Source organism: Suillus clintonianus, assembly GCF_016758775.1.
Source record: "Suillus clintonianus strain FC179 chromosome Unknown DEU56scaffold_48, whole genome shotgun sequence".
Taxonomy (NCBI): Eukaryota; Fungi; Basidiomycota; class Agaricomycetes; order Boletales; family Suillaceae; genus Suillus; species Suillus clintonianus.
The window spans coordinates 248,556-263,672 of NW_024539272.1; the positions used below are offsets into that span (position 1 = coordinate 248,556).

The 15,117-nt window shown below is 49.0% G+C and overlaps 4 protein-coding genes across 4 annotated transcripts; all 4 read left to right on the forward strand.

Moving 5' to 3' along the window:
* Positions 1-7,047: 7,047 nt before the first annotated feature.
* DEU56DRAFT_811289 (uncharacterized protein) lies at positions 7,048-7,548 on the forward strand. The gene has a single exon (XM_041353547.1). It carries the CDS (start codon positions 7,256-7,258, stop codon positions 7,502-7,504), a length of 249 nt encoding a protein of 82 aa, XP_041207227.1. The 5' UTR covers positions 7,048-7,255; the 3' UTR covers positions 7,505-7,548.
* Positions 7,549-8,784: 1,236 nt separating this feature from the next.
* DEU56DRAFT_871957 (arginase deacetylase) lies at positions 8,785-10,951 on the forward strand (the record flags this gene model as incomplete). The annotated part of the gene is made up of 7 exons (XM_041355745.1): positions 8,785-9,361; positions 9,420-9,635; positions 9,686-9,742; positions 9,793-9,953; positions 10,006-10,217; positions 10,269-10,530; positions 10,583-10,951. 7 exons carry the CDS (start codon positions 8,785-8,787, stop codon positions 10,949-10,951), a joined length of 1,854 nt encoding a protein of 617 aa, XP_041207228.1.
* A 507-nt stretch (positions 10,952-11,458) lies between these two features.
* Positions 11,459-13,380, forward strand: DEU56DRAFT_811298 (integral peroxisomal membrane peroxin-domain-containing protein). Its single transcript, XM_041353548.1, has 6 exons — positions 11,459-11,962; positions 12,014-12,209; positions 12,261-12,863; positions 12,935-13,068; positions 13,123-13,278; positions 13,328-13,380. Exons 1-5 carry the CDS (start codon positions 11,536-11,538, stop codon positions 13,260-13,262), a joined length of 1,500 nt encoding a protein of 499 aa, XP_041207229.1. The 5' UTR covers positions 11,459-11,535; the 3' UTR covers positions 13,263-13,278; positions 13,328-13,380.
* A 385-nt stretch (positions 13,381-13,765) lies between these two features.
* DEU56DRAFT_973128 (P-loop containing nucleoside triphosphate hydrolase protein) lies at positions 13,766-14,647 on the forward strand (the record flags this gene model as incomplete). The annotated part of the gene is made up of 4 exons (XM_041359509.1): positions 13,766-13,831; positions 14,044-14,137; positions 14,185-14,212; positions 14,275-14,647. 4 exons carry the CDS (start codon positions 13,766-13,768, stop codon positions 14,621-14,623), a joined length of 537 nt encoding a protein of 178 aa, XP_041207230.1. The 3' UTR covers positions 14,624-14,647.
* Between the last annotated feature and the right edge of the window lie 470 nt (positions 14,648-15,117).

A 15,117-nucleotide genomic window follows, 5' to 3' on the forward strand; every position in this document is an offset into this window, starting at 1 on the left:
TATTTGCCTGCATCTCTGGCGACTGCGACCTTGAAATTGACCGCCTGCATTCTCTGAGGTTATCTGCGGCTCTTACGGTGTTTCACTCGGGCATCCGAATATCATTTGTCCCACGTCAACTTTATATTCTTTGATGACACGACACCACCATGGCCAACAGTGGGAGACATAGCCCGACCTTTACATTTGCTTTTGCTGGAAGATTGAGGTAGAGTCGTGACAGCATGCGGCGAAGGCTGGGCGCTAGGGTTGACATTGAAAGAAAGCCAGCGGCGGCACTAAGATAGCTATAGCTAAGGCTGGTATCGATGTAAGTCCAACTGGAAGGTCATATGGAGGTCAGAGACCTGAGTCCGCCAGTATGAACAACACCGATTATTCGGACAATCGCTCAGCGATTGCAAAATCAACTCAGGTGCCCATTAAACGACAATGTACTCCAATAGCAGAACATCCGCATACTGAAGTTTTCGAGTCCACTGGGGAGGAAGCATGCGCCGATCAGCGCCTCGTTGGGGATGTAATATCGAGCACCTTGAAGTCAGATGTCAATGGACCCGGATAAGTTGAATGGGATGGCAGGAATCACCATCGTGTAGGCAAATGTGACTGTCAAAAACTGGAGATCGAGTTAGTCTGGGAGATGACGTGACGATCTCAACATACCATACTCCGTCACCATCGCTGATAGATTTGCTAGTCTCTGAGGACAAAACTTCGGCAGTGCGAAGTCAGAAGATAGCCAAAGACAAACGACGGGATATTTGGATTACGAAGCAGCCAGGGAATGCTGAAAGGATTAATCCATACAACGCTCAACCCTGACCTCATGAGTCCCTCCCGAATGCGGGTGACTTGTCTCCGGGAGGAACAGACGTATTATCTCGAAATGCCCCATACTTCAAGCGAGAAGTGCAGGCTGCTCCATTACCAGTAGTGCGCTGCTGTGCCTCCCGTAATGGGTGACAGTGCAACGCCCAGAAGATAAGCCTACAAAAGAAGTAATAAGTCGTCAAAACATTACGAAATGAAAGTATGTGCACCCAAAAGTCAGAACAGCAAGCTTCCGAGAGACGCGAATGCGCCAACGTCGAGGTTCGCCGCGCACGAAACAGGCGCACCCGAAAGTATGCAACAGCCATCGAAAAAATTACAAAATGAGGAGTACGCTGCCCATACCAAACGCCCGATCGCATTTACAAAGATTGATAGATTTGCAGCAAGGCTGAGGACAGTCGACTCTGGATAACAAGCTAGTGCACACTGCCAAGTTCGGAAACATACCTCATAACAGCACCTGTTGAAAGAGGCCATGAGCTATCTGGGGGCTCGAAGGAACAAAGGTCCCGTCACGAACAGTGGAGCGACAAGATTACTCAGTTAGATAGTTCATCTTCTGTATAAACAAAGGAATGTTATTAGCTACAAAGGAGTACGAAGAGCTCACGAAAAATAGTGCGACTTTGCGTCCCCCAGCACATCAGAATCAGTGTCCATGCCGTGAGCTTGTGGAGCGAGCGTGCTGGCCATTTCCAAGACTTGGTGCTTTGAAATAGGAGTGGTGGAAGTGGACATGGTGAAGACAGCGGATGGAAACAGGGAGGATGGTGCAAGTGTAAGGGAAAAGACAAGTTTTGTTCTGGCCTAACGGAGTCACGCACCTCACATTAACGCGGTCACGTGTTCGGTCACATTCTTTGCTTTCGAGATTGCCAGCACTGAGCGGCATCGGGCTCACATCAATTCCCAAAGACCTTGTCGTACGTGACTCCCAGTTGACTCTCTTGGACGAAACACGCCTGCACGACAACAAACATTGGCACTATAAGTAGCATCCAAGAAAAGGTGGGTGCGATTCCGACTTAAGGGAATATTCGCTGAGAGGACCTCCATCTTCGCATCGTTTCATCGCCAATCTTGTTACAATCCAACGCTTGACGCTCGCTGATATCATTAGCGAGTTTGGAATTGAGGGTGCCAATGGTCACTATGTTGTAAAGGGTCTTCCTACGCCTAATCATGGAGTGCTGGTTCTGATAATCGGATGTCATTCGGACTCCTCGCCTTTTTGGTGGCGGGTGTGATTTCCCTGCATCCTACAGCAGTCACAGGAGACCCTACACGAGCCATAGACGGTGAAAATTCTCCTTCTCCTTCTCCTTCTCCTTCTCCTGCAACGACTTTTGGACGTCGATCCAGGTCAATTCCTTATCACTCTTATACTATTATTTCATCAAGTTCTTGAAGAGGACGTCGACGCACTCATACGTAAGATTGGGAACCACGCGATCAGCTCTGAGGGGAGGTCCCAGAAGGAAGTCTTGATAAAACGATGGATTGGCACCTATGGGTGCGCGATGCTGAGAGTGGGAAGCTCCCTTGGATGGTCACACAAGCGTGATCACTTCAGACATACCTCCCGACAGCAAGATGCTAACCAGAGGGTCATGGAACTGAGTCAGTTTGTGGGACGCCAACCTGGCAGAGTCAAGGTGATCCCTCTCCCGTGGCGCTGGTGCCTGCATGGTTTTTTGAAATCTCGTATTACTGCGACCCAAGGAGGAACAACACGCAAACAGCTCACGAACACGAGAATACAAAACAACAACAGTTTGTGCTTTCTACAGCAGCGTCCGCCTTCTTCTATTCTCGCGGGCTCTCAAGTGGAGCTCAGACGGTACACTGACAGTGCTCGCAGTGACGCTCGTATCAGTACCTGCGATGTAATTCGCATCTGTGCCAGTCTTGCATCTGCTGGTCCTCGTGTTTGGTCCTAGGGCCTGCGCTGGCGCTTGTACTCGCTGAGTGCAGCTGGAGGTGTTGGAGACAATCGCCGGCTTTGAGTGGTTTTGAAGAACACGGGTATAATGACCTCGCCGAGGCACTAGTTGTAGGTGGTTGGTCCTGTCATCGATGGTGCAAAGGGGCAAAAGTTGTCAATGGAGTGCAGCATCGTTCGTACGCAGATGGATAAAATACCGACTTTCAAACACCAATATTCATACATGTGGTAGAATGTGCCAAGTGGACAGCCAATGGAATACGCCAAGAAGTTGAGCAGGTTGCTGTGTGAGCAGTGGGGTTTGTCTCATGCTGAAGAACTATGAAAAAGTGTTCGGAGTTGTAGGGATTGAAAATTGGACGTGGGTTTATGTGGGATTGAACACCGGATTCTGAGGGAGAGAGGATCTGATTGCAAGCCATGCAGGACGGGGTACGACGGATGGAGAATATCGTGGACGATTCGTGTCCCGGCGCTTGTTTGCGACGGTAAAACGGACCGAAAAATATGGTGTGTCGTCCCGGTTGAAGCAGTGCTTAGGTAGTAGGCACAATGTTTCCGGACCCAAGCGCCTACATGAGGCTATGTTGTTCTTCATGGAATGAGCTGCATGCTGTAGACGCATTGCACCAGCCACGCACCTTGACCAAAACCATTGCTTCAGCAATAGGTAGATCTCTCGCATTCTCCTCTTTGGCGTCTCTAACTTCCGGCTAGGCATAACAGACGAGGAACTCAGCGGGAGAAGAACTGAGGATGAAGGATGCCAAACAGTTACCTGGATCACATCGAGAGCCTGTCAAGACGTTTCGGGGTCATGATGGGAACATCACTTCAATGGCAACTTTTTCGGATGGCAAGAGAATAGTGACTGGGTCTGTCGACAATACAATACGCATATGGAGGCTTGAGGACGGCAAGGAGATGATGAAGTGGGTGGTGAAGCAGTTGCTCGGCGCACTTGTAGTCTTGGGAAACGGGAAACAGGTTGTAAGTGCTGAGGGAGAGGACCCAACAAGCGATCCTAAAGAAGGTTTTCAAGAAGACGATGCTGATAATGTGGCGTATTGGGGGTTATGGGTACGTGATGTTGAGAGTGGGAGGATCGTCGCAGGTCCCTTGGAAGGTCACACCAACATGGTGTTTACTTTGGACATTTCCCCTGACGGCAAGATATTGGCCAGCGGGTCATTCGATCGCACAGTGATTTTATGGGACACGACCACCTGGCAGAGGAAAGGTCATCCTCTTGCATGCGGATCACCCATCACTGACATCCGATTTTCTGTGACCGGTCAACTCGGCGTTGCTACCGCGGAAGATATCCAAATATGGGACTTGGAACAAAGGAAGCGTCTTGCTCAATTCAACGGCCACTGCGGCTTTAACAATGCATGGAACTACTCGCTCACCTGGAGTCGTGATGACGCACATCTCTTCTCAGCCGGTGATCGCAAAGATCCTGTCATCCGCTGTTGGGATACATCCACCTCGAAACAGGTTGGTGATCCTTGGACTGGCCATGACGAAAATGAACACATCCAACATATCGTCTTGAACCCAGCTGGCACCCTTCTTGCATCAGCATCTCATGACTACACTGTCCGATTGTGGCAGTTCCCCACAGGCACAGAAGTCACCCGATTCGAGCACTCAGATCTGGTGGTTCGTGTTGCATTCTCGGTGGATGGACACTCCATATTCAGTGGCGGCTTCGACAAGAAAATCTCGCAATGGGAGATACCTGAGGATGTGCTCGCAGCAGCAGAAAGTGTTTCCCTGGCCAGCCTGAAGAACGAGGTGACTACTCCCTACTGTGATCTCACTGCCTCGCATGCTTACACGCACTCATTCCAAGGCTGGCCGAGCCAAAAACAAGGTGTGTTTTCTAACCCCGCATATAATATACATCCTGACTTTCGATCAGATGAAAGGACTGCATAATGTATGTCGTTTTATATCCATTCGATGGTCCCCGCTTCAATAGTGTCTGATTTACTTAGTCATATATTCATGGCCAGCGCGGGAATCGGCCAGTGAACTACCAGCACGCCACTTACTCTGCATCGCCACTCGCTCACGCGGAACGCCCGTCACCTTCTCGTTCGCTCGATGTCAGGACCTTTTTCAATGGCATTCGGCCGTCATTCGACAAGAAGGGGAAGCAAAAGGATCATCAGGCGAAACAAAAGACTCCGCGAGTCGTCAATGTTCCTCTTGGAATAGTCACATATGTTTGTGTTCTGCAATTCCACTGGTTTTCTGAGATCTGACCATGTCCTTCACTAGGGTGATGCTGTTGGTGTGGACGACGGGAAACGACCATATGTACTCTTCTTCTGCCTTTCTTGGTTCCAGAAAAAGAAGAAGAAACCGGTTTCACGGCCAGTCTATGATGACGACCCTTCAGATGACGAATCTCAGCATTCCGTTGCTAACGTTCCCATACCTACTACCAGGTAACACTAGGTGATTTGCTTGTTAAATGGCTTTCCTGATGTACCGCAGTAGGACCCAATTCGACGCCCCCCAAAAAGTCAAATTGAACCCAGCGACTTTTTTTCAGTCACAGCACGAGGCAGGACCATCTCGCCTCGCTCCGCCAGTCGACAATGAACAAGAAGTAGACATCGTCAATGTCTCGATGCCTACCCCCAGGTATAAAAACCTTATTCGTTTGTTGTACGGATGACCTGATGCGGTGTCGTAGCATCCAAATTGCCCAGCGCGAAGACATCGAATTGAAACCGATGGCCAGTCAGTCCCAGCCAGAGGCAGGACCATCTCGCCTCGAGGCACATGAAGAACACAGTCGTCGTAGTCAGTTATATCTTTCAAGCTTTACATTGTAATTACAGCTTTATTTGCCCGCGTCCGTGATGACCGCGACCTTGAAATTGACCGCCCGCATTCGCTGAGGTTATCTGCGGCTCTTGCGGTATTTCACTTGGGCATCAGAATATCGTTGGTCCTATATTCCTACGTCAGTTTGATATTCTTTCATGACCCTAGGGAACCACCGTGGTCAACAGTAGGAGACATAGCCCGACATTTACATTTACTATTGTTGGAAGGCTGAGGTAGAGTCGTGACAGCAGCGGCGAAGGCTGGGCGCTAGGGAGATGATCAAAATCCGCGATGAAAACCCGTAGCAATATCATGAACAGTGAACAAAAGCCGGTAACGGCATCAAAACAACCAAGGCCGGTGGTGTTGCATCACGGGCGCTGGTCAGTTGGAGACTGATGATTGTATTCAAATCGCCGCCTTTCAACTTGTCAGCGTTGGAATGACCGGGGATGCGACGTCAGATAGCTGTACAGCATGAGGCATGTACTTGTTAGCGACAAAACAGTGTAGAATTATCACTCGGCGCTACGAAGTGGCATTCTGGCATGTACGAGGAGAGAAGGAGATCCACTCGACAAGGACGCCCGTAATGAGTAGACGAGATATCGATTGCACGGTGACCAGAGGGATAACACCTTCTGGAACACGTGCAATTGATGATATCTCGCCCGTCTGACATTGGACGTTATTTGAGTTCATTTGTAGGAAAAGAAGAACTCAGCCAGTGACTGATGATACTGCGGTGCTAAGAAAAACGGGAGCTGGGTGTCCTGTGAGCAGAGAAACTAGTACAGACCTTGTTGGTCTGGAGTTGATGCTTTACAAAGTGTACCTTGAGGGAATGGTATGGTGAGATTTACAACAGAAAAGAGGAAGGCCATCATTTGGCATGATCCCAAGCGACCGCGGAAGATTATGATGTGCAGCGAGAGCCTAGGGTGAGTGGATTGTGCAAGCAGAGTCCTTGAACTGAAGCAGAGTTCAACCGTAACACCAATGACAACATCTTCGTCGGATCTGATGCTGATCCACTGGATGGCTAGAGAATGAGGCGTTTCGTTGAGGGCTTTCCGGGTTAAACGTTAAACCACGAAGGATATCAATGGAGTGACCTCAAGTGATATGCGGTACACTACAAACGTGATACACGTCTGAATCTCAAACTGTCGTACCAAGTTGACAGTCGATGGTAAACAACAAGAAGTTTAACAGGTCGCCCATATGCGTGAGTATTGGGATGGTTTGTCCCATGCTGAAAAGCTCGGAGTGGGCGAACTATGAAATAACGTTCGGGTTTGCGAGTTCATGGGAAATAGAAAAAAACAGATTCTGTGGGACAGAGGATCTGATTGTATGCCATACAGGACGCGTACACTCTACATAAAATTGTACAGTGACTCAAGACCGTGACAGCTAGGCTCGTGACCAGCCTGGCTTACTAATACCACGGACAAGTCGAGTGGCGAAGCCAGGCTGGTCGATCTCGGAGAAATTTGGCAGGAGGAGCGAGGAGTTTGAAATTTAGTAGATGCCGGTCGTGCCGGCGGTACTCGATCGTATGTAGCACAACTTATGCATCTACCATACGCTCGTTCAGACTATATGCTATGTTAAGTTTCAACCATGAGTTCCATACGACCTTTATCGCTCGCTGCTCGAGATGCGATTGAAGATCTCCCGACGGACTTTACGAGTGCGCTTTCAACGACACAACACCAGCAAGTTCTCGAGGCCATCTCGCGACTCGATTTCATTTCCCAAGGATCACAACATCCGAAGTTGTTTCAACTCAGATGTCTCGTATCGTTACTTTCTGGAAGACACGTCGTACTTCGAGCTGCAACAGGCTCCGGCAAGACCCTCGTTCGATAGCGATTGGTCGTAAAACAACACGAAGTTGCTCACTCGCTCGCTCATCAGCATCCAACACGTTGAAAAACTGCACAAGGGCCTTGCTTCGAAAAAACCCGTCTCTCCAAGGTAGCATGGAGGTCTTGTTCGAGATAGAGTGCAACATAAGGTCCATGGCCGTCATCCGAAGCCCACGAAGGATTTTGAGGACCGCAAGGACTTTTTCATCAATGTCGAGGCTCGAAGGATCGACAATCCAAATCAATGGCTCAACAGGTGGCTGATATTGTGGCATGGGCTGGTGAAAGGCATGAAAAGGTATCATTTTATCGTCCTATTAGATGTTAAGTACTGTTGCTCGATGGACTATGATGTTTGAGAGGCGTACACTTTGCTTAAGGTGCGAACGAAGGACTTGTGTCAAGACTCAACGCTGTATACATACAAAATACAACGATCACCTAAACCGGCATCACCGGCATCTGTCAAATTTCAAACTCCTCGCTTCTCCTGCCAAATTTCTCCGAGATCGACCAGTCTGACTACGTCAAGCACTTAACAATCTCAAAGACGTAGTCCAGACTGGTTACGAGTCTACGTGACAGCGTGATGAGTGAAAAAGACATTCCTGAGTCCATTGTAGCTGAGACACGCCGCATCTGTGCTCACAATATTTGATATTGTGAAGGAGTCCACGGGTAACATCGCACACCAAACATAGCTAGCAAAAGAGCTAGTCAGTATAGTTCCGGATGATGACACCGGCGCACCCAGAAACGACCATGCAGGTACCAGCACCAGCGGCAGTGTAGAAATCGAAATCTGCTGATGAGTCAGGTGTGAACGTGATGGCGACTACTTAGACTGAGCAAAACTCATGCATCAACAGAGCCCAACGTAATGCAGCTTATGCCAAATCACCAATATTTGAAAGCCAGTTCCGAAGTAAAGTCGACCACCTGCAAAAGTGGTTCAACTGTTGAACGGCGACCCAACAAGTTCGACACCCATGGTTTACAAAATCGCTTCGAGAATTTGCCACCGTTGGGGCTGGCAGCCTTGAAAAAGAAGGGGTAATTGTCTTCCTTCTATGGTCTATCAAGGTCTGACTACAGGAGACTAACCTTGCCTACTACTAGCGCGCTGATCGTGAGGAAAGGTTGACAGTAAACAGAAGTAAATAACGCGCTTCACGAGCTCAGGCTAAACATATCATATCATCATGATCTAGTGTAAGTACACATTCTCCTGTCTCTTTCACATGCATATGCAACAGCCTCTACTTTACAGTTACGAACATCATGAGCAGTCAAGCAACTGATTCAACCATCAAGCCAGAAGCAGTCGACCCACTAGGAATCGGCGCTCCGTTACCTTTGGCCCATGTCCTCTCCGAGCCAAAGGTACATCCATCTTCACCACAAGCTCCAACGCATGTCAAAATATACCTCCAAGATGACTGCTTGAAGCACCGCTTCATCCGCTCACGAGATGCCTCGAGCATTGTGGAGCGACCCGAACGTTTACGCGCCGTCAAGATTGGACTCGCTGCTGCCATAGCGCGTATCGAAGAGGCCGAAGGTGCTCTAAAGCCCTCGGATGCAAACTTTTCTGTGGAGGTTGAGCTGGCTGCTGCCCTCGACAAGATGAATATCGCTGCATCCGATGGTGGGCTTATCCGAGCCCGAAGTATCTCTGTCACAAGAAGTACAGCTACTGTTGATCTGTTAGATAACGCCGCCGTGAAATACGTTCATGGGGATATAGATGGGGATGTGTATCTCCAGAACTTGAAGGCATGGGCTCGGGATAGCGAAGAGAATATTACTAAGAAGGGGTCTGAAATGCCGGAGGGGACGCCACCACTCGACCTGTACCGTGCGTGTCTATCTTGGGGCGAATTAGGCTACTGTGCTTATGTTTTTTATGCTTGCAGTATGTCCTTCCTCCATTGATGCTATTCAAGGTGCTATTGGAGCTGTTTGCCAAGCGGTAGACGCCGTCATCGCATCTACTGGCAAAAATGCCCCCGCTGTAGCTACCGACCCTCAACGAGCATTTGTAGCAGTTAGACCGCCAGGCCATCATTGTGGTGAAGATACCCCTTCTGGATTCTGTTTTGTAAATAATGTAGCGATTGGTGCAGCTCACGGTAAGCTTTCTCTACTTTCTCGAATGCCCATTTACTCATTCATTTTGTAGCACACCTCAAGCATGGGATTCAACGTATTGTTATATTGGACATTGATTTGCACCATGGCAAGTTCATGGTCATTCATCAGGGACATTCTACCTAAATATTTTGCCAGGTAATGGCACGCAGTCAATAGTGTGGCAAATAAACGAGGAGACCTACCAACAGACGCTTGAATCTGAACAGTTGCCTTCGGACTCCGACGTACCGCCTCAAAATCGCGGTCCGCAGATATACTATGGTTCGATACATGATGTTCTCTCTTTCCCATGCGAGGTAAGGAATGCTTCTGTGATTCAATTATCGCGAATGATGCAGCGTCCTGTAGGACGGTAAGGCGACATTCGTTCAAGCCGCGTCAACGTCAATACACGGTCCGCATGGACAATACATCGAGAATATACATCTACAGACTTACAACTCCGAAGCATACTTTTGGGATGTCCTCTACAAAGAACAATATTCTGTACTGCTGAAGCGAGCATCAGAGTTCCTTGACAGTACTGGCGGGCCAGGAGATGATGTCTTGGTGTTCATCAGGTGCGTCCAATATATCTCATGTCAAATTCCATTGTAAACAGTCAAAAACAGTTGCGGGTTTGATGCCTGTGAACACGAGTATCCAAGCATGTCTCGTCATAATCGAAAGGCCCCTACAAGTTTCTACCACCGATTTGCTCTTGACACGTGCGCTATTGCCAATGTTTATGCTCGTGGACGCGTCGTGAGCGTGCTGGAAGGCGGGTACAGCGATCGTGCGCTAAGCAGCGGGGCAATGGCACATATATGTGGACTCGTTGGGGAGACCGTGGAAGTGGATGAGAGGTGGTGGAACTTGGAAAATCTCATCGAGGTATTTCAGCTTGCAATGCATCTCTTTGTACTATACTCAAGGATCATTGTAGCTTGAGAAAGCCACAAAGGCCCGCAAATTCGGGAGCCCTTCGCTGGGGAACACCAACCGCGAACCGTGGCTTACGCGTACCTCAGAACTCCTCTCTCATTTCGACCTCTACCGGACCCCACCACAGCCTTCGCGGAACAGGGCTGCCCCGACATCGCGGACCCTGCGCGAGCGCAAGAAACTTTCGGGAAACAGCAGTACACCCGAGGTGGCTAGTAAGCCTGACAAGGACACACACACATCGGTGCCTGTATCCAATAGTTTGTCGATTTCTGCATCCGCGTCCGAGAGTGAGGTCATGAGGCCTCTCTCTGCAAAGAAGCTGCCTCGAGTGATTTTGCATGTCAAGCCGCCTGAGAACACGTCGTAACGGTGGTGTATACGGTGTTGTGCTGATTATAGGAAGTTTTTATATCTATCTAACGTGTACCTGTTAATTCGAATCTTGATATTTTTATTTGCTCGTTCGAACTTCGCGCAGATCTTGCCGATTATTCCTGGACCTGGACCCTCAGACCTCAACGCTCCAACGACGATCATTATCACTCGTCAGATCATCGATCATCCATGAATGGTACCCTTACTACTGTGGATCTCCAGGTGTAACAAAAGTCCTCGACTCCATTGGTATCTTTTTCATGTGCGAACATGTTGAATCATACTCTCGCTCGAGCAAGAATTGAAAAAATCGCATGACCACTATTTTTAGTGGAACTATAAAAATGCAGTGAATTTCACTGGCGCTCATCACAATAAATCTATGAGTAGGATATAGGGACCTGCTCGGCAAAGAGGTTACCACTGGGATTCTGTGTTGAGAATGCTCAGCCGACTATTCCTTATTGGACAATTATGTAAATGGAGGCTTTGATGCGGGCGTCAATCTTTTCTTAAACCACGTCATTATAGAACATCGTGTTCGCCAGCGTCCGCGCCAAAACCCGGTTGTTCGCAATGTCAACGTTCGACTATGTAGAGATTCCTCCAGACGTGATTCGTCTGCAATCATCTCCAGCCTCCAATCCCGTCCGCCCGTTCACCAAAATCAGCACATCATTGCCATCATGCTCGCCCGCTACTGCAGCTGCGGTTGCAGCTGCGGCCAGCACCACCTTCAGTCCGACAAAGTCACTGTCCACCCTGCTCCTTAGCACATCTCTTCCAGCTTCTATTCCAACTTCCGCAAGCCCTCGCAAGTCCAGTACGGCTCTGCTGAGCACGAGAGACCCGCTCAGCATCCCAATCACGACCGTCAATTTCAGGAGGTTCGTATCTAGAGTAGGCCCCGTGTTTTGGTTGCAGGATCGAGTGGAGGAGATCCTTATGTGGAGATGTGGGTGGAAATATACTGGTGTCTGGATTGCTTGTTACGCGTTCTTGTGTGCGTGCCACCTTCACCCTTCTTGTTTCTGAATCTTATATGGGACTGTAGGCTACTTTCCTCGCATGGTGCTCCTTCTACCGCATGCTATAGTAGCAGCTATAATTCTCTCGACGTATCCTACCCCTTCTCCATCAGAATCAATATCAACGAAGAACCCACCTTCTCCAATTGCGCCTCCACCCTCAGAAGGCAGTGTAGACTGGCAAGCGAACCTTCAAGCGATTCAAAATCTCATGGGCGCGTTGTAAGCGTTAAATAATCCTTTCTGCCTTCATGTTCTGACACACCGTCTCAGCTCTGATGCCTACGACCTCCTCTCACCCCTTACTCCCCACCTTATCCACCGTTCCACTCATACCTCGCTCGTCCTAACGTTCACCCTCCTCTCTTTCCTCTTTCTACTGCCTGTCCTGCCTTTAATCCCCCTCCGCCTGCTATTCTTTGTCCTGGGAGTATCACCATTCATATGGACGCATCCATTCACGCAAGCACAAACCATACCCCTGCTCAAAGCTGCAATAAATGGTGGTATCGTAAAGGGAGGCAACGCGAGTAACACACTACTGGGAATAACTAGCAAATATGCTTCCCTGAAGATGAAGCTCCGCCGCTGGATCGACGATGACAGACTCGACGACAAACATTGGGGAGCCGAGATGCGGGAGGTGGAGCTATGGGAGAACGAGAGGTGGGCTCCGGGGCCTTCTTCATCGTCCTCGTTCAGCACGCAGGATGATCTTGATGCTGCGGGTTCGGGGTTTGATGTTGGAGATGGATCCGGAAGTGCGTTAGTAGGTCCGGGAGCTGGGACGTGGAGCAAGACACACCTGAGGCCTGCTGATCGCGCGCCATGGACGAAGGCGAGAGATGGGTGGAGTGGAGTGGGCGGTGAAGTGAGGTGCGCGTTTTTTTTCGGACTGGTGTTTTTCACATTTTGAAATCGCTACTAACTCCCCGCGACCCCAGCAGCAACCTTACGTTCTCGCTCGCACCGGGTTGGGCATTTGTAGAGACAGAGGGGTGGAGGCCGGACGCGCTGGGGAACTGGGTCTATGGCGCTTCTGGTTCTGGGGACGGTGATCCTGCCTATGGGGCGGACGACAGTAAGTTCAATATAGTGATATCACGCACTGATTCTCATTATAATCGACAACTAGACGGCTGGGTGTATACTAATGACGTCTGGGCTGATCCGCGCCGGATGCCTCTTGAGGCGTGGAAGGCGTCGGGCATGACTAGGCGGAGGAGGTGGGTGCGGAGAGTGTATTTTGATCCAGCATTGGCTGAGAGTGCGTGAGGAGTATGGGATTTGGGTGAGTTTACTTTTAGGAGATGGGGCATGTTGATCATTGTACTACATAGTATGACTGTTGTGACATACTAGACTGCTAATCATAATCGTTTGCAATTCGTGTTCGAGGCATGAGCGTTGGTGGATCTAAAATTGGGATGAACGGTATGTAAGAATCTATGATTGTAATCGAACCCGAACAACAACATGATGGGTTCTGAAGCCAACCATGAAGAGGTATGTCGACCACATGCGAGTGTTATGATCATTATGCTAACATGATCCAGGTGGATGGTCATGCAATCATCCTGATATTGCGCTTATCATGAATTATATATAGGACTAGCTGAAATGCTGTAAGTATGGCCACATGATTCTGAACCTGTGAACGAATAGTGCCGCCTCACGAAATGCAAGCCTACATAAGTACAGTGGCATAAAATACTCCCGAGAAGTGTTGCCTGAAGTGTTCATCCCCCACTATCCTTCCTAGTCCACGTTTTACAGCTATGGAGAGCTGGAGTGTTGCTATACTTGGTGATGCCGGTGTTGGTAAAACAACTTTGGCTATTCAAGTCAGTCATTAACATTGCCCACACTGTTGTCCCCACGCTCACTTCATGTACCCTCGTATTAGTCCACCCGCAACTTCCCTTTTGGTACGTCCAAGTAGTGCCAGCCTTCTGTTGTAATCTAATGACCTTGATCGTCCTGGGAATAATGTTATTCAGAGGTATGCGTTCCTATACATATCCCACATCAATTTGACCCATGGCCACGCCCGCAGACTCCATACGACCCGACAATAGAAGTTTATAGCAAGCAGTTCATGGTAGATAACAGGATATGCTTCGTCGAAGTTATCGACACTTCTGGGTTTGGTCAGTAGTAATCATCAGACCCTTGCATATGTCTGATATCCACGCAGACTTGGAGGAGTACCTTTCGGCCGCGCGGTACGTAATGACCACTCAGTGTGCTCTTTCGCTTTGTCTCATTCTCTTATATTTGACTGTAGGGAAAACCAGGGATTTATTCTGGTCTACTCCATCGCATCTCGGGTGACGTTTGAACGACTGGACATTTTCATAAAGTTGCTCAAAGCCAAGCTCAAAAAACCTACCTTCATACTGGTCGCGAACAAATCCGATAAGATCGATCAGCGTGAAGTCTCACGCGAGGAGGGCATTGCATTCGCCAAGATATGTGGCTGTGAATTCATGGAGGCCTCAGCAAGCACAGCATATAATGTTGAGTTCCTCTTCCAAAACCTAGTACGTGCCCTACGACAGGCGAGAGCCATGACTCGGAGTGGATCAAGGCGAAAACAGGACAAAAAGAAACCCGTTAAATGTGTGGTTATGTGAAGGATATGATCATTATTAGCGACTTAAATTCCATCTCCCTTCACCTTGAATCTGCGTTGTTCTTTATGGAAATTTACTCGCTTTAAAGCTATGGTTATATTCTAGCTACGATAACGTAGGTCACAACTTACCCCTAGAGCTTCTTGGCAGAGTCGCCCATTACCTTTCTCCCCCCTCTCTCGCTGTACTTGTTCTCATCAGCTCCCATCTACATCCAGTTGTACAACGCGTCCCCTTCCACAGCGTATCACCTTCCACCCGGTCGCAAAACCTATGTATCGTCAACACTTTTCCCAAGAAATTGCACATCGCGTGTTTCGTACGGTCCTCTCACATTGCTATCGATTCGCCTGCTCCTGTCTTCCACGCCTTTTATGGCCCGCTTGCCAAAGCCACATCTAAGTTTAGGCTGTAGGACCATGCAAACGCGGAGAAAGAGGAGGGTGAGTCAGAGAAGTTTGGGTTGCATCACGCTCATAACTGGGTCCGTACAT

Bases quoted from the DNA above. Each gene is read 5' to 3' on its own strand.
- DEU56DRAFT_811289 (XM_041353547.1), top strand. From the start codon at position 7,256: ATGAGTTCCATACGACCTTTATCGCTCGCTGCTCGAGATGCGATTGAA.
- DEU56DRAFT_811298 (XM_041353548.1), top strand. From the start codon at position 11,536: ATGTCAACGTTCGACTATGTAGAGATTCCTCCAGACGTGATTCGTCTG. The intron at 11,963-12,013 runs GTGCGTGCCACC...ATGGGACTGTAG, and splicing joins TGCTTGTTACGCGTTCTTGT to GCTACTTTCCTCGCATGGTG. The intron at 12,864-12,934 runs GTGCGCGTTTTT...CGACCCCAGCAG, and splicing joins GGAGTGGGCGGTGAAGTGAG to CAACCTTACGTTCTCGCTCG.